Raw genomic sequence first — 19,419 nt, 5'->3', positions numbered from 1 at the left:
CATTAGACAGGATTAGTGAGAAGCAACAGATGTCATTTTCTGCAGCTGGAAATTTCCTGTATTTTGTGTTTTACTAAAAGATTTAACCCATGCATAGACCAGTGAAAATTTGGCTTGTAGAAGTATATAAATAGCTGAGAGGATCTTAAACATAGGGTGCTACACAAAACATTAACATGTATCATTTGAGGCTGTTGACGGGCTACAATATGGAATTTTATATAAAATCATGGTTAGTGATGTAACTTATATGGAAAAGTAGTAATATAGTAATATACAAAGCAGTAAACATGGATATTTATGTCAGTTTGATAGATAAATTGGTTGCTGGTATGCATAATTAATTATGGAAAAATCAGCATTTACTAAGCAGCAAGACTGGGGACACGGCATAAATGCATTTGTGTGCCTATTTTTGTGATATTATTGCTGCTTGCAAGGGAAAGTACATTGACTAGCACATCAGGATGCAAGGGTGCCAAGTGCTGCTTTTTCTATAGGAAGTAGCTGGGCAGATCATGGCAATCTCTGCTGAATGGGTGTCAGGCGCCATCCCTGTGTCTCTACTTCCGCACAGGGACAGATGTCTACCTTCTGTGATGTGGCCACGTCTGGTTGCTTTGTAACCAGCCGCACTACTTCCAGCCACCTAAAATTGGGCTCTGAGCATGAGCATCCTGTTGGCAGACAACAGGATGCTATTCCAGGACCCGGCAATGGCTGCTTGCGTCAGTGCTGTCGGTAATCACATGACTCTTTTTCCCTATTTACACTCAACTCTGGCACCACTTGGATGCCAGAGTATTGAGTCCCCCTGCTCCAGCGCTTTCTATTGTTCCAGTACTTGGCTCCTGTGTTTGACCTCAACTTCCCTGTGACCTTGCTTCTGCGTATCCCTATTGGCATGATACTGATCCCTGTGTTTGACCTTGGCTTTCCTGTGAATTTGCTTCTGATTATCGCTATTGGCATGATACGCAGTCCTGTGTTTGACCCAGCCTGTCTGGCCTCGCTTTTGGATCATCCCTGTATTTGTTTCTGCCCGCAGGGTTTGACCTGGATCGCCTGGCCATCCTGCTTATTTGTTGCTTCACTGGTAACCCTCTTTGAGGATGGCGACCTGCGCTACTCCTGCAGCGAAACCCAAACTCACCTGCCAGTGCCCCTGGCATTACACTCCGCACCTCACTGTTGGGTAGCGTCAATACCAGTAAGCAGCCATCTCATGACTCCTCTTCCCTATTTATACTCAGCTCTGGCATTACTTGGCTGCCAGAGTATTGGGTCCCCCTACTCCAGCGCTTCCTACTGTTCCTGTACTTGACTCCTGTGTTTGACCTCGGCTTCCCTGTGACCTTGCTTCTGCTTATCCCTATTGGCGCGATACATATCCCTGTGTTTGACCTCAGTTTCCTGTGACTTCACTTCTGATTATCCCTATTGGCGGGATACGTATCCCTGTGTTTGACCTCAGTTTCCTGTGACTTCACGTCTGATTATCCCTATTGGCGGGATACGTATTCATGCCTGGCCATCCTGTTCATCTGTTGTTTCACTGATAACCCTCTTTTAGGACGGCGAGCTGTGCAATTCCAGCAGCGAAGTCCAAACTCTGCTGCCGGTGCACCTGGAGAAGACCGGAGGCGTGTTAGACTCTGCACCTTACTGTTGGGTAGCGTCAATACCAGTAAGCAGCCATCTCAGTTCCAGACAATATAACAGTATAGTCTGGCCATATTTACTGATGGATCAGGTGAATCTTTCACCCATGACCTCCTGATGCACCTTGACCGCTGTGGGAAGCAACAAGAGGCAGACCAGGCCCAGCTGCTTCAGTGTGTTCAGAGTGTATCCTCCCCTGCCTGGATGTCTTGCAGGGATCCTTGGCAACAACCCAGTCTGTTACCACCACTACAGCTGTGACCTCCTGGACCTCCACTGCCGCTTCCACTGCTTCATCCTCAGTTCCTGCTTCGTATTCCTTCTCCAGAAATATACAATGAAGAGCCCAAGAAATGCAGGGGATTTTTGAACCAGTGTTTCATTTACTTTGAAAATAACACCAGTGCCTTCTTCTCTGAAAGGACTAAGGTTGGGTTTATCATCTCACTACTCAGTGGTCAAGCCCTTGCCTGGGCGTCTCCACTTTGGGAGTGTAATGATACCCTTCTTGAAAACTCTGCTACCTTCATAGAATAATTTTTTGCAATATTTTTCATGAAACCGGGTGCATCTCTTTCGCCACATACAACCTCATGAATCTTCACCAAGGTTCCTTACCAGTTGGCCAATATGCGGTGCAGTTCCGCACCATGACATCCGAGCTGTGCTGGAACAATGAAGCATTCGTTGCTACCTTTTGGTAAGGACCGCATTAGGCATTAGCTGTTCTCCAGTGAGCTACCTTCAAATTTAGATGCCCCTATCATCCTGTACATTTGAATTGACCTTTGCTTTTGGGAGAGAACTCAGGAAAGATCCTCGGCCAGATCCTCGGCACTCAATTTTCAGACTCCAGTATTTTCGCCCAAGGAACCAATGCAGGTCGGTTGTTCCCATTTGTCTCCGAAGAAACATGAAAGGCACTTCAAGCAGAGACTGTGTCTTTATTGTGGTGATCGTGGGTATCTCCTGAGTTTTTGTCCCAAGATACCGGAAAAACACTCCCTCCTAGGTGGTAAGAGGGAGGCCATTTTATGAGATGCTGTTTCCACTCACTGTCCATCTCACAACTCCGAGTTCCTGATGTTAGTACAGTCGGACTCTCCTAACAAACCCTTCTTGACTTTGGCCTTTGTGAATTCAAGCTCTGCTGTAAACTTTATTTCAGCCATTCTTGCCTCGCAGCTCCATTTGCCTACTCAGACTTTGCCCCAGCTGCTTACTCTTACTGCTGTAGATGGAAATCATGTTAGCAATGGTTCAACCTCTAGAATCACTTCACCAGTGTGGTTGTCGGTAGGAGCTTTGCATCAAAAGTGGATCCAGTTTCTAGTTCTGCCCCAGTTGGCTTATCCTTGGTCTACCATTGCTGTGAATCCACACTCCCCAGTTTGATTGGGATCAGGCTCAAATCATCTCCTGGGTTCCTCAGTGTCACAAGCAGTGTCTCATGTTGGTTCGTCCTTTGGTGTCTTGGACCTCCTACTATATTATTTAGTCTGAATCTTCTTTACCCGCTATTTACAGTACCTTCTGTGATGTCTTCCGCAAGACTCATTCTGAGGTTCTTCCACCACACAGCCCTTGGGACTGTCCGATCTAATTAATTCATGGTATACCAATTCCTAGGGGGAGAAATTATCTGCTATCTCTACCAGAGAGTCAAGCCATCTCCCAGTATGTGGATTAGAATATTCAGCGAGGTTTCATTAGGAAATCCTTCTCTCCTGCAGAAGTAGGGTTCTTTTTTGTAAAGAAGAAAGACAGTTCCCTTTATCCATAAATAGATTACCACCAGCTGAACAAGATTACCAAAAAACTGATATCCGTTACCCCTCATCTTCAAAATATTTGACAGGATTAGTGCTGCTCAGGTATTAACAAAATTGGATCTTTGTGGGCCTACAATCTTATTCGCATCAATGAAGGGGATGAGTGGAAGACCGCGCTTAATACCCGTGACAGGCATTATGAGTACCTTGTAATGCCTTTCGGCCTCTGTAATGCTCCAGACGTATTTCCATGTATCGTCAACAAGATCTTTCGGGAGCTCTTGTCTGTCTCGGTGCTAGTCTAACTCAATGACATTTTAATTTTTTCTTGGGATCTTCTTGCACATCGTATTCCGCAGACATTGGCCTTTTTCTAAATTGGAGAAATGTGTCTTCGAGGTTACTTAAGTTCCATCTCTTGGATCTATGGTCTCTGGTTCCAGAATGCAAATGGATCCTGAGAAGGCGGCAGTTATCAATGATTGGTCGCAGCCCCAACGTTTCAAGGCCATTCAAAGATTTGTGGGCTTTGCCAGCTACAATTGGCAGTTTATTAAAGGGTTTTCTGCAATCATTGTAGCCATTACCACTCTTACCCAGAGGTCTGCTAACCCCAATTTTGGTCCCCTGAGGCTGTGGCGGCCTTTGTTTCGTTAAAAAGGGTCTTAACTTCCGCACCTGTTCTTTTTAACCCGGATCAATAAAGACCTTTCTTTGTAGAGTTAGATGCCTCCTTTGTAGGAGTAGGAGCAGTACTTTTTCAAAAGTCTTCTTCTGGCACCCATTGTCCCTGTGTGTTTTTCTCTAGATCATTTGCACCTAATGAGAATAACATGGGATCTATGATAAAAAGCTCCATGCCATTAAATTGGTTTTATAAGAAAGGCATCATCGCCTTGAGGGAGATCTTCACACAGTCAGATCTATAGAGACCACAAGAATCTAATTTTTATTCGGGAAAATGAATGCCTCACCAAGCTTGGGGGGCAGCCTTCTGTGCTCATTTTAACCTCATCCTTACTTACTATCCTGGATCCAAGAACTTTAGGGCTGATGCCCTATCCTATTCTTTTGATAATTCATCATCATCATCATCATTTATTTATATAGCGCCACTAATTCCGCAGTGCTGTACAGAGAACTCATTCACATCAGTCCCTGCCCCATTGGAGCTTACAGTCTAAATTCCCTACTATAGACACACACTCACACACAGAGACAGACAGACAGAGAGAGAGAGACTAGGGTCAATTTTTTTGATTGCAGCTAATTACCCTACCAGTATGTTTTTGGAGTGTGGGAGGAAACCGGAGCACCTGGAGGAAACCCACGCAAACACAGGGAGAACATACAAACTCCACACAGATAAGGCCATGGTCGGGAATCGAACTCATGACCCCAGTGCTGTGAGGCAGATGTGCTAACCACTAGGCCACTGTGCTGCCCCTTTCTATGCCAGCATTATTGGTGGCCCACTCTCTATGCAGATATCAAGTCAAAGTAAACAAATATTCTTTATTTTTCCCAATATATAAAAAAATATAAAAATATTCCAATATACAGTTTTTTGGGTGGTGAGAACAGGGGATCTGAAATCAGGTGGAAACTGCCCCTGAAAGATTTGCGGGACTGTGAGGCAATGTGGCCAGCACCTGATATCATCTCGCAGTGATTGCACTCCCTACATGCCTGTTATGTGCTTAATAGAGTAAGAGTCCACCTTCATGGGTATCGAAGAGAAATTTTAAATCAGGATATTGAAATGTTTTTATATTTTTTATATATTGGAAAAAATAGAGAATATTTGTTTACTTTTTAAACAAATTGCACTATTGTTGCTTTATTTGTTTATAACCCCAATCTGTGGAGTGATAAGTGAAATAAAATGCAGAAATGTTTGGTTCATCTGTAAAAAGTGAATAACTCCTATAAAGTCAGACCTCTCTAAGAGAGAAAGGAAAAGGAGCTTGATAGTACACTTGTGGATGAAAACATTTATGAGTTTGAAATTTAATTGGAATATATCTGCTGTGAAGTTTAAATCAGAAGAAAGATGGCTGGAGGATGAAGAGGAAGTGATACACCTTTATTAAGAAGAAAGCACGCATCATTTTAAAGGACGATATTTGTTTGCTTATTTATATTGTAACACTGGAGGAAAAAGGAAGTGACACACTTCTATTAAGAAGAAGCGGTGGTAGTCAGTTTAACGGTACTGACTACCCCAACAAAGAAGGAGACGATAGGAGGACACCGAATACCTAATACAGCGTCCTGAAAAAGAAAATACTTACCAGGATTCAGATGTTTTCATGGGACGACTCATTGTTTTGCCGACTGTGCAAGATCACGTCATCACAAACCGCGACTTGTCTTAAGACGGCGATGGACGGACCCAGCTGTCATTGATGTAATGTAAGTATTATTTTAGGGGTTTAGGGGTTAACCCTAACCCTACCCTTAACTCCTAGCCCTAATACCCCTAACCTCTAAAATAATCCTTACATTATATCAATGACAGCTGGGTCCGTCCATCACCGCTTTAAGACAAGTCGCAGCTTGTGATGACGTCATCTTGCACAGTCGACAACACACCGATTCGTCCCATGAAGACATCTGCATCCTGGTAAGTAGGTCTTTTTTCAGGTTGCTCTACTAGGCTTTCGGTCTCCTCCTGTCATCTTCTTCTCTGTCAGGGTAATCAGTACCGATAATAGGTACTACACCCAGTAGAAGGCACACATCACTTTAAAAGGGCATTGTGTTAATATATGTCTACAGCCGCACCACCCTGATCAAGCCCGATCTTGGAAGCTAAGGAGGATTGGGCTGGATTAGTACTTGGATGGGAGACCCTTTGGGGATACCAAGTGCTGTAGGATAAAGCATAGTTAATGAAATTATATTCTTATTGTATAATGTACCAATAGTGCACAGTACGCTTTACTTGTTTTTCGGATATTTTGTAATATTGGTTAAATTGGATGTTAACCTAAAGTGTATATTGTTGCAATTAGAGGTAGCGCAGAGGAATATAAAACATTTATTTATTTATTACTTATTTTACCCAGACTCCCTTGTGGGGGTCCCTGGAGATGACCAGAGGCGTGTTAGACTCCACACCTCAGTTCCAGATATTGTGACAATGGACCACTGATTGGACCACCCTGATTTAGAGAAATATGTTAATGCAGAAATTATATTTTAGCTGTAGATTTAAATTTTGGTTTAACACAAATCAATATTAAATAAGTACTTATTTGATTACTTACTGTTTATTTAGATTGGCTTTGTTTTTGGTGTCCTATAAAAGTTTTGACAAGTGCCTGAGTCAAGGTTTTGGTCACTGGCAGTTAAACTCTTACTCAAGCAATCTTCCAATGCTTGTTTCAATTTCTGCAGGATTTTCCCATCTTTTTATTGAAAATATTACTCCACAACTAACATGGAACTCTATGTCCTATTGCCATGACATGCATATCAACTGTCATGGAGCGTATTTATATGTAACAGTCACACAGACAAGTTTCCTAGAGACTATGAATAAAACTGCACACATATACATTTGTTACAGAATGCTTAAATGATTTTTATCGGTAAGCCTGGGCAACAAAATTTAGGGACAGTGACAAGTACTCTCTACGCAAACATAAATATATTCTACAGTGCCAAATGTGGCATGCCCATTGAACATGATCGTAATGCAAAACTTCTGCATTATATACTAACATTTAATTAATCATAACATATACAACATGCAGAATAAAATATAGTGAAAAATGCATCCAACAAATAGAAGTGACAATATGCAGTTATACATTCAAGATGGAGCCATTATGGCTCATTTAATGCATTTAGGTGCATCATTTACACTAAACCAGAGAGACCCTTGCTTTCACTAGCTAACTTGTGTTAGACAGATAAAAGCCAATTGCTGAGGTTAAGGTGGTTCAGGGCACCAAAATGTAATGTTAGTAAATGAGCCCTATTGTCATCAATAAAGACTAACTGAGACAGATAGCAGTAGCTTGACTATTCTTACAATGAAGGCCACTTTTCTACAGTAATAGTAAAGCCATTTTTCCTCTAGCCACAATAGATGGCAACTGCACAATATTGAGTATGTAATTTCTTTAAACACACCTTTATATTAACTTTAGCTATAGTTATACATACAATCTATGGAAATATGCTCAATTTGGTTTGGCTATGAGGCAATCTCTTATTAATGAGGTTGTCCGCCTCTGCTCCATTCTTAAGGGTGGATGCTATCCCTATTGCAGTGACTGCCATTTACTATGGATTTTACAGTAAAGGAAGACCCATAATTTTAATGACCACCAGCTGGTTTGTGATTTCTCTATTGTGACTCAATACTTTTAAATACTTCACATGCCAAAAGGCCAAAATAAGCTACAGAAAGCTCCAACACATCACAGCTCATTTTACTCTTGAGGACCCTATCCACTCATTAACTGGGTTTCATCACAGTGAAGGAAGAGAAAAATAACTTAAACCATACTGTAACAAAGCATATGTGTACTGTATTCCCTACCACAGAGGTGGTGATAGGAGACACATTAATTACATTTTAAAACTGTAAAATTGATTGGATATCTTTTTTTTTGCACTAAATATCTACTTATCTACTATAAGTAATCCTAGTAGATAGAATTATTGTATTGATTAATCCAAGGAAATTAAGCTCATTTCCATTTCTTATTTTAATTACCAGCTGTCTCTTGTTTTGCCTTCCTCAATATAGCTCAAAATGTAGACAAGTTTGAACTTGATGGATTTCAGTCTTTTTCATCTTTGCTATGTTATTATGTAACCTTTTGGTTTTTATAAACATGATACTCTATATTTTTAAACAGTCACATCTGCCTATTTCAGGCACAGACTGACAATGCTCATTATTCCAAAGTCTAATTACTGTGATCATTCAACCATACTTCTGTAGCGTGAATTTAGCTAATTATCCTATTATGCTTCTTTACATTCCATTACCTTACATTAATATACACTGATCTTATTTTAAATAACAATGACCGTGCAAAAATAATTTCTTCATAAGTCCACACACTCTTTGTTAAATAGTCAGTAGGTGAAATTCATATATGAAATTCTAGACACTAAAAATTGCACATTAATTGTTGTGTAAATTATAGTATATGGTTCTTATAGAATTGTAGCGTTATCAATAGTAACTTTATGGTATGTTTCTGCAATGTTATCATAACTTATGATATGCTGTTTTCATAATGATCAGGCTGTTTGAAATGTACAGGACCTCATTTACATAATGCACTGAATGTACAGGATAATACACCGTAGTTTTGCATCTATGCGCCTACATGGGGCTCTCTAACTCCTCTCATCAGCCAGTACAAACTTCTGCTGCTCTGCAAACTAATACACTTTGGCAGAAATCTAGATGCACTTATGCAAATCAAGGAGCACAGTACCATTAAAAAGGCTTTTGAGCAGCATGTTGAATGTATTTTGTATTGTAAATGAGAACCCCAGTGTAGCACTGAAATGTATAATATAATTCATTATTTGATGTTGTAACTATAATATATGTTGTATTTTCTTTCTAATTTCTAGGTGCCTTGGAAAATGGTAGCACCTCTGTTTGTATGATGCCTGGTAAAATGGCATCATGCTGGCCCTCCATCCTAGTTTTTCACCTTCTCTTACTTTATTCAGAACGAAAGACACTGGGGTGTCCTGCTCGTTGTGAATGCACACCCCAGATCCGATCAGTGATCTGCCAACGTAAGCGCCTCACTTCCATACCAGAGGGAATCCCATCTGAAACAAAGCTCTTGGACCTCAGCAAGAACCGAATTCGCTGTCTTAATCCAGGTGAGCTCTCCTCATACCCAGAGCTGGAGGAAGTGGACCTTAGTGAAAATATTATCTCAATAATTGAGCCAGGGGCTTTTGCCAATCTCTTTTACCTTCAAACGCTCAAACTGAAAGGGAACCAGTTGAAACTTATTCCAATTGGAGTATTCAACAAACTTAGCAACCTAACTTTGCTGGATATTAGTGAAAATAAAATTGTCATTCTGTTGGACTTCATGTTTAAGGACCTGCGACACTTGAAAAGTCTTGAAGTTGGGGATAATGAACTGTTGTACATTTCACAGAAAGCCTTTTCTGGACTGGTAGGACTTGAGCAGCTGACTATTGAAAAATGCAACCTAACCTCTATATCTTCTGACTCACTGTCTTACTTACAAGGTCTTGAGATCCTGAAGCTCCGAAACTTGAGCATCAACTCATTGGAGGAACAGAACTTCCAGAAGCTTTACAGCCTCAAAGAACTAGAAATTGACAGCTGGCCATTTTTAGAAGAAGTCTGCTCAACTGCTTTCCAAGGTCTGAATCTGAGTTCCCTTTCCATCACCTATACTAATCTTACCTCAGTGCCAGCAGCTGCTCTGAAAAGTCTTACTTACCTGGAATATCTCAACCTTTCCTACAACCCTATTCGAGCTATTCAACGTGGTTCCTTCAAGGACCTAATCAGGCTCAGGGAGCTCCACATCGTTGGAACGTCTCTCACTATTGTAGAATCCCAAGCATTTTATGGCTTGAGACAGATTCGCCTGCTGAATGTCTCCAATAATCTGTTATCAACTCTAGAAGAAAGCACTTTTCAGTCAGTCAATACTCTGGAGACCCTGCGAGTAGATGCCAACCCTCTTGCCTGTGACTGCCGTCTATTATGGATTTTGCAGCGAAGAAAGACCCTCAATTTTGATGGCCACCATCCTGTTTGTGCTTCCCCTGCTGAAATCCAAGGCAATGCCTTGTGTGATTTCCCAGATTCAATACTTTTTGAATATTTCACATGCCAAAAGCCCAAAATAAGAGACAGAAAGCTCCAACATATCACAGCTCATGAAGGGCAACCTGTATCATTTCACTGTCAGGCAGATGGGGAGCCCATTCCACTCATTGTCTGGGTTTCACCACATCGAAGAATGATCACCAGCAGGAGTGTGGGTAGAACTACTGTCCTACCAGAGGGTACCCTTGAGATAAGATATGCTCAGGTACAAGACAGTGGAACATATATCTGTATTGCCACCAATGCAGGAGGGAATGACACTTACTTTGCCACATTGACAGTAAAAATGGACAACTCACCATATTCCAATAGATCACTGTATCTCGCAGAATATAATGACACCTCCCACAATGACACCCATGTTTTCTTGAAGTTTACCCTGGACTTGAAGACAATCTTGGTTTCAACAGCCATGGGCTGCATTACCTTCCTCGGGGTTGTTCTTTTCTGCTTTCTCCTCCTCTTTGTATGGAGCAGAGGAAGAGGGCAACATAAAAATAACTTCTCAGTTGAGTATTCCTTCCGTAAGGTTGATGGACCTGCCTCAGCTGCTGGTCAGGGCGGAGCCAGGAAGTTTAATATGAAAATGATATGAGATTAAAAGTGTTGTTAAATTACAAAGGCTTGGACACTGTGATAGTTTTCTCATTAAATGTAGTGAGTTGAAATGAGTGCCTCATGTATGAGCTTACCTAGCTTTTCCACCTATAGAATCATTATTCTTCCATTGATAACATCAGAAAGGGCTACTGTCTGGCTCTTGTCATATGGGTTGCCCTGGCCTGCTAAATTTATCTAATTTATCTGATGAAGCAAAGTTAGTTTTAATTATAAACTCACTATATTCCAGAAGACTAGTGCCTCTCCTTATATTTCCAGAAGGTGCAGCAAAGTATTAGATAATGATTTTAGCTTCATTAAAAAAACACAAGTATTAAATGTCAAGCTCGATGAACTTGACCAGGGTCAACATAAAGAGCGTTATAAAACAAAAGGAGTTTTATTGATAATGACTCCATCCCAAGAGGAAATAAAGTTTGCAGACATAAATTCAAAAAGCAGGACACCGTATATATCAGCACAGCTCTAGAAAATGTTATTTAAGGTTTACATTTTATAATGACAAATACATTCATGCATAGGTTATTCCCATCTTAAAATAGATAGGCATATAACGCATTTATGTTATATGCATACAAAACAACACTTAATATAGAGAACAGATAATTTAGGTAGAATACAGATACAAAACCTTCATACATGTGCCTATTAAATACACAAAGCATATACGTTGTCATAATATGTAATTCTTGAGAGATGTTACCCAATTTTGTCACCCATCACTTCAGACCAATACCACAGTTCATTGACCGAGGATTTAATGTCTGTATACAAACTTGAGACAAGGTAATTAGAGTTTTGATGTCATAACATTACAATGTATCACACGCACAGCCAGTCAAGATTAACTGATGAATGTGTTCAAATGTCAAGTTTAATATTTTAAATTAATTTGTGTTAGAAATATTTGTTGCTGGAAGCTTAAAGCTTCTTACCCACTGGCATCATGCTTTAAGCTAATGGACAACCAGTTAAAAAAAAATAAGAATGAAAACAATTTGCATATAGAATATAGATTATCAAAATGTTTATCTTTCACTCAAGATTCTGGTGAAATCCTCCCAGTTACAAAATTAAAACTATCCACACATTATGGTATGTAAAAAGATTTTTGTGTGCACCAACTCAACCAACAGGTATTAACTGTTCCTCATTTACCAACAAATAAAACAAAGAGTCATCTTAAAATATCGGTTACATTGTTGCATAGTGGTTTAATTGGTTTCTTACAGAACAGAATCATTCATAGGGCTTTGTTGTGTACACAGTAACATTAGCATGATATTCCCGTACACTGTACAACTCTGTATGTAGAAAAAGGCTGTTCATTCACTATGCAATTGTGTCTACTTTTGTTTTTATACAAGATTTACTTAAAATACATTTTTTTAAATAAGCTTTATTTCCCTCTGTAATGATTTAGTCTTCCTGTTATTATCGTTATTAAATCAAGTATCTTTATTAAGGAAGAATGTTTCCCTTCAGAGCTGGCTAAGCCCCTAAAGTATGTAGAAAACAAGGAAATATGGGAAAAGTTACTTTATTGCCCGCAAGAATAGCAAATTCTTCCAAATAAGTTAAATCTGTATTGTAAATTAGTGTGTATTTAGGATATAAAATATGTGTGCTCTGTTAATATGTTATCTTCATCTATACAGAGGGCTATTGTTACTGGATTAAGTGTTGGGCCAGTCCAACAGTGCCTCTAGGGCTGCTTTATCTTATCTATATAGTCCCGTTTTATCTCAGTTAATGACCTGGGGCCTGATTCATTAAGGATCTCAAATGAAGAGGATACTCATTTCAGTCTCCTGGACAAAACCATGTTATAATGGAAGGGGTGCAAATAAGTGTTCTGTTTTACACATAAGTTAAATACTGCCTGTTTTTTCATGTAACACACAAATATTTGATAGCTTATTTGTACACTGAAATTTAAAGTTGATATTTGTGTGTTACATGAAAAAACAGGCAGTAGTTAACTTATGTGTAAAACAGAACACTTATTTGCACCCCTTCCATTGTAACATGGTTTTGTCCAGGAGACTGAAATGATAATCCTCTTCATTTAAGAACCTTAATGAATCAGGCCCCTGTTGTCTAATATTTGGAGGTACTTTCTACAGACTTTACTGATTGTATCCTGCACCCTACAAAATGTTTTTTACTTATTCTTTAGTACAAATCTGTTCATGTTTTTCACTGCAAGCACTACTTATTTGATATGTAAATATTTATGGACCAAGTCTCATTAAAATATATAACATATTAGGATCTATGGGGGTTCTCAGATATACATATAGATTGAAACACAAATAGACACATTATGCAATTTACACCACAAGGAACAAATTGTCATGTGTACAATACTCAAGAGACATCAACCGTATCAAAGGAAGCAAGACCAGCTCTATGTAAAGGTCTTCCACATAATATAACACAAATTGTACATGCTGCAGCAAATTTCCTAAACCCACAAATATCTCTCTCATTGCTCATAAAACCCCTGCTATATCTTACAGATAGTATCATTCTCCCACAATGTCTAAATGAATGTGCAGGTCACCAATCTTACCATCTACACTGCACCAAACCAAGAAACACACACTAAGCTGTCTCCTTAACAGATCCATTCTATACCCTGAGGAGAACTGAGTTTAAGCACAGGAAAACCACATGCTTAAACATTTGCCATTTTCCACATACGGTCACATAAATTCTGTACACTGCAACAGCCATAGTACCAGGGGCGGATCTAGAAAACGACTGTACCCGGGGCGATTTAGGGGGGGCGATTTAGGCCCTGCCCCTTTCTAACAGTTTAGGCTACCGACGGCTGCACAGTATGTGCAGGTCCGTCCAGCCGTGACAGGCAGGGACAGTGTTCTGCCCGGCTGCTCTGATTGTGGCTGCACAGTATGTGCAGGTCCGTCCAGCCGTGACAGGCAGGGACAGTGTGCTGCCCGGCTGCTCTGATTGTGTTTTAAACACAATCAGAGCAGCCGGGCAGAACACTGTCCCTGCCTGTCACGGCTGGACGGACCTGCACATACTGTGCAGCCGTCGGCAGCAAGTGTCTGCTAGGGGGGGCGCCCCCCCCCCTGGATCCGCCACTGCATAGTACATAAACAAGGTTGTCTCTTGCTATACCTTAAAACCAGAATAGAGTTGATTCAAGGTTTTGTTGTATTTATCTTTCAATTGGTGTATGGTTGCATCATCATCATCATCAGTTATTTATATTGTATTAGGTGTATTTAAGCTGGACCAGATTGTAGAGCGCCGGTGGGTTCACAATTCCTTATTTCAGTTTTTGCTATACCTTCACACTTCTGCTATACCCTGAGGGTTGTTGTATCCAACCTGACAAGCAGACAGACCACAACAACAAGGCATGTCCAGGAAAGTGAGTAGGCCTGCAGAATAATCCCAACATGCAATCTAATTTGTTAGCCCCTTTGTTTTCTTCTGTTCGCTGTCAATTTTAAAGCAAAAAAGACTAATGCCAGTGGAAACAACATGTTTCATTTACAAAACCACAAACTGCACCTTAAATACATTCAGCTTATCATACACTCAATGGGCCTGATTCATTAAGGGACGCATACTGAACGTAATGTGCGTTTTAAAGAAAAAAACATAAATCGGGTATACGAATGTCCCAATTAAACAAGGAGCAGATCTGAAGATACATGTAGTTAATACAGGTGTAGGTCTGCTCTGCACCACTAGACAGGACACTGCAGGATACGTCCAATACCTATGCTGAATATAAACTCACAAAAGAATGCACAGGAATAAAAAAAAAAACGGTTAATGTCACTTGTTAATAATATAGGCATTAATGATAAAACATTTAAAAAAAAAGTTTTTTTTTTCTTTTTCCATGAAATACATTTATTAGGATGTTATGAATGGCTACTGTACATAAAATACATTTTTACAGTTGCTCCTGATTGTAAACACATGTCCTAGCATACATATTCAGTTGTCATCACTAGTAATGCGCACTTAGACTAGACCTGTAGCTGGAGCGAGAGATATGGCTGAAAAACAAGTACCTGAGAGATGCCCAGAGCTTGAATCGGACAATGCTGCCTGCGCTTGAGCTTAGCACACCTTCACTGTACATTGACTATGGACATATACCCCTTCCCTGCCCCGTTCCTTCCCTGAAATCGTAGGCTGTAGTAAGTGTCCTTTGCACTCGACGATGAATGTTTCGTTCTGTGGCGTATGGTCCGGTTCTGGGCATGTGCACAAAATCGACATTTACAACCCTTAATGAATCAAGCCTAATATGTGTATTATAAACTACAATCATAGATTTATTATCTGCTCTCTTACTGCTTGTCTTGTCTTCAGAAGATCATCTGATAGGTAAAGTGGAATCATGATATTGGAACTGGAGCTATAATACTATAACATAAAATAGCTTCTAGACCTGCACATAGATCCAGTACATGTTTCTTAAAATGCACAGTGAATGCAACGTATTGAGGTCACATCTAAAGAGACAGCTCTACGTAGTACACTGATGTCTGTGTATTCTATGTGCTACTGCATTCACAAAGCGTACATACAAAATGAAAATGACTAAGATAAATACACAGGAATATTACTTTATAACTTTTTAAAATACATTATACATAAAAACCTACACCAACATGCCATTATATACACACATAGGACAGACACTTTTTTCAGGTGTACATTAATATATACATAAAAATGAACAAATACATTTGGGACATTTACAGGAACAATCTTCATCTCAGGCATACACAATTCTAAATATCTGTATCCACAAACTGGAAATACAGGCATGAACATAAACATACCCTTCTAATCACAGTCCTTTTTCTTTATTTGAACACTATCAATACAATTTCACACCCGGCAACACCTTTTACTATTATTTACTAGCATAAGAAAATAAATATATTGAAATGCTTGATTAGTTGAAGATTACATTTTAACTGTAGAAAGGTCTTTTTACTGACATTTCTGAGGCACAAAGCATTAAAACACAATATTGTCTTGGCCTGTTTATTAAAGGACTTTGTAAAATATCTGACTCTTACTTGTAATGCAAAAATTAGTTTTAACAAAGAATTTGAGGGTAACTAAGTTATATTTAAGATATGCCCATTTTATCTAGTAGTTTAGTTTAGTTTTATGCCCATGGTGCACAAGGACATAAATATAATATATTTAAAATCCATTTATTTGTATCAATAACACAAGCTATACACAGCATCACATTACTAGGTACAAAGTAACACAAATAGGGAACACTGACTAACATAAATATGCAGGACATTGTTAAGTTTCAGAACAACTGCACCACAATAGATATGATTAATGTATATTTACCAGTCTCAATAAATGAAACATTGCTGTTCAAGTCATACTAGAGGATTACATGGTCAGAGAGTCAACAGCCTAGTTACAAATATTCCTATTGGAACCACTAAACTTAAGAGTACAGAAAAAATCTGTGAGAACATTTTGCACCTTTAAAACCATAAATATAACCTGGTAGGACACCTGTAAAAACGGTAGCTTGTTCTCCTCATGGGAATGGATGTTTTTCATATAAGAATAGTATAAGGGAAAACTCTTTTCCTTTACAGATCAGGATACAGCAATACTTCAAAATCAATTCACCAATAATACAAAACCCACGCCAAAAATACACCAATAATTAGCTGAGGACGAATTCACATAGAAACATGGACAGCTATCCTTTTGTGAATTATGATTGCTGCTGAAACTGCCACTGCCAGTACTACTGAGATTCATAATACTAGTGAGTGTTTTTTTCACATCTATGCATTGACTAAATGTTTGAACACCCACAGAAATAAATAAGTATAGGGACAATGTATTAAAATTGTCTGGGGTTGTGTAAGCCTAATCTTTTTGATTTCCAACATTCCAATTTTAAATTGAGCATTACATATTTAAAAAAAAATGGTGGGCTGTGAAATTCAGCACATACATGAGCTGCACCTCACTTGCAATGCTGTGACTGCTATAATTATACTAGTGACTAATGTGTAACTCAAACTGCAGGGTTACTGCGAGGGCTTCCATGTTGTAGACAAGTTAGGGGAAGGGTGGGGATACAGATGTGTTGTGTCAGTGTGTGTACAATTAGCGGTGGACACGTACAGAGAATATGGAAATTTAAAAGGCAACGCTACAAAAATGCTGCGCTTGTCACTGCAGGACAGGGCAAAATGTAAATTAAAGGACAGTTTCACTTTTTGTCCCTCAAAATACTTAATTCCAAACTCAGATTTCTGATTCTTCTGGATAAACAGGTTTACTGTCAATAGACAACTAGAATTATTTACTGCAGTTTACTACAAATGGGAAACAACAATCCAAATAGTAAAAATGTAATCTTACATGAGTATCTTGGTTGTCTGCTCAAAAAATGTAGGAGCCATATTTAATAGAGAAATATCACTGCCATAAATGAAGCATTCTCAGATTGCCTCATGCAAGTACATAGACCCAAATTATAACTAACTATATCATAAACTCTCCAGCGTAGGTTGAAACACACCAACCACTTGTATGTTTACGTTATTTAAAAAATATATTTCTCTTGTTGTGAGCAAATTTAAAAAGTTGTTGTTCTTAACGGGTTTTCTCTGTGTCTTCCTGAAATAAAGATGTGTTTAACAAAATGTTGTAATAGTTTGATATTTCTAATATTTTTATTTTTTTTATGCGGGTTCAAAAAAATTCTTGAATATTTGAAATCTACAAAATAAAATGACCCTGACTTACCTCATCAGAATGCGTAGTTAGGGTGAAACAGAAAAGTTATACAGAAGTGAGTGAAGGAATGTTTGGTTGGCCATTGGTGTTGTTCCAAAAACTCAATTCTTATCCCTGATGTAGTGAAGCATCAGGAAAATTGTCTCTTCATTGTTAGATCTGAGAGCTATGTCTACATGGTAGCTCTCAATGGAGTTCCTTTTGCACATATACTGAAAACCATAAATCAGGTATACGAATGACCGAATTAAACAAGGAGCGTATCTGAAGATACATGTGATAAATACAGGTGTAGTTCTGCACTGTTCTACTAGACAAGACATTGCCGGAGTATAAACTCTCAAAAGAATGGACAGGAGAAAAAAAATCAATTAATGTCACTTGTTAATAATATAGGCATTAATGATAAAACATTAAAATGAAAAAGTGTTTTTTTTTTAATTTTCTATGAAATACATTTATTAGGATGTTATGAATGGCTACTGTACATAAAATACATTTTTACAGATGTTCCTGATTGCAAACACATGTCCTAGCATACATATCCAGCCGTCATCACTAGTAATCAGTCTTAGACTAGTCAGTCAAAAGAAGGGGGATGGTTCACGCTCCTGTGACGTGAGTGTAGAGAATGGGTTGCCTGGGGGACCAAAGGTAATAAGGGAAGTTCCAACCCTTAAGGTTAAGCTGATATAGTGGTACCTGAGAGATGCCCAAAGCTTGAATCGGATGCTGCTGCGTGCGCTTGAGCTTGTCACACCTTTACTGTACATTGACTAATGGCATTGACCCCTTCCCTGCCCCGTTCCTTCCCTGAAATTGTAGGCTGTAGTAAGTGTTGTTTGTGCTGAAGATGAATTGAATGTTGCGTTCTGTGGTTTATGGTTCTGGGCATGTGAAAATCGCTGTTTATATCCCTTAATGAATTAGGCCCAATATGTGTATTATACACTAGAATCAATAGATTTATTTTCTGCTCTCTTACCGGTTGTCTTGTCTTTAGAAGATTATCTGATAGGTAAAGATGAATCATGATATTGGAACTAGAGCTATAATACTACAACATAAAATAGTTTCTAGACCTGCACATACATCCACTACAACAACATGTCTCTTTAAATTAGAGATGCTCAGGGTCAGTTCCCTGAGAACCGAACACACTCAAACTTAGCAGATCCGAGTACTGAGCTGAGCCGGCTCGGTACTTTTGCGTGCTCTCAGAATTGAAAACGAGGCAAAACGTCATTATTACATCATTGGATCTCGCGAGTTTTGGATTCTATAAGTACTTCCCTCCACGGCCATCCAGCGCCATTTCACAGAGGGATACAGAAGGGGTAGCACAGTTCTTGGTAGTCTCTAGTGCAGATGGGCAGCGTCATAGGTAGAAAAGAAAGAGGAGGGGTACAGTGTTCTGAAAACTCTCCAGTGACATTCAGGAGAGCTCCATTGCTAAATTGCTAATTGTCATTGCTGAAATAGAAATAAGAGGCCTGGTAGGCTTGGTCTTTTAAATCTGGAGTCACATTGTACTGTGTTATATAGCTAACACACAAACAGGAGGGGTCCATTGCTACATTGCTAATTGTCATTGCTGAAATAGAAATAATAGGGCTGGCAGTCTTGGTCTAAATCTGCACTCACATTGTACTGTGTTATCAAAATGGATTCACAGCAGTACACAGAAGACTAAAGCTTTATTGA

General features: G+C 39.2%; 1 protein-coding gene across 1 annotated transcript in view; it reads left to right on the top strand.

Moving 5' to 3' along the window:
• LINGO3 (leucine rich repeat and Ig domain containing 3) overlaps nt 1–12,675 on the top strand; it is a 59,143-nt gene extending 46,468 nt beyond the window's left edge. The window contains exon 2 of the mRNA XM_075204721.1: nt 9,045–12,675. Within this exon, the coding sequence (XP_075060822.1) occupies nt 9,077–10,894 (1,818 nt within the window). The 5' untranslated portion in view covers nt 9,045–9,076 and the 3' untranslated portion in view covers nt 10,895–12,675. The remainder of the gene's footprint in view (nt 1–9,044) is intronic.
• The last annotated feature ends 6,744 nt before the right edge of the window (nt 12,676–19,419 follow it).

The sequence above is a fragment of the Mixophyes fleayi genome, chromosome 1, assembly GCF_038048845.1.
Source record: "Mixophyes fleayi isolate aMixFle1 chromosome 1, aMixFle1.hap1, whole genome shotgun sequence".
NCBI classification, from domain to species: Eukaryota; Metazoa; Chordata; class Amphibia; order Anura; family Limnodynastidae; genus Mixophyes; species Mixophyes fleayi.
Note: the sequence above shows the minus strand (reverse complement) of the source record. Positions and strands in the feature narration are given on the sequence as shown.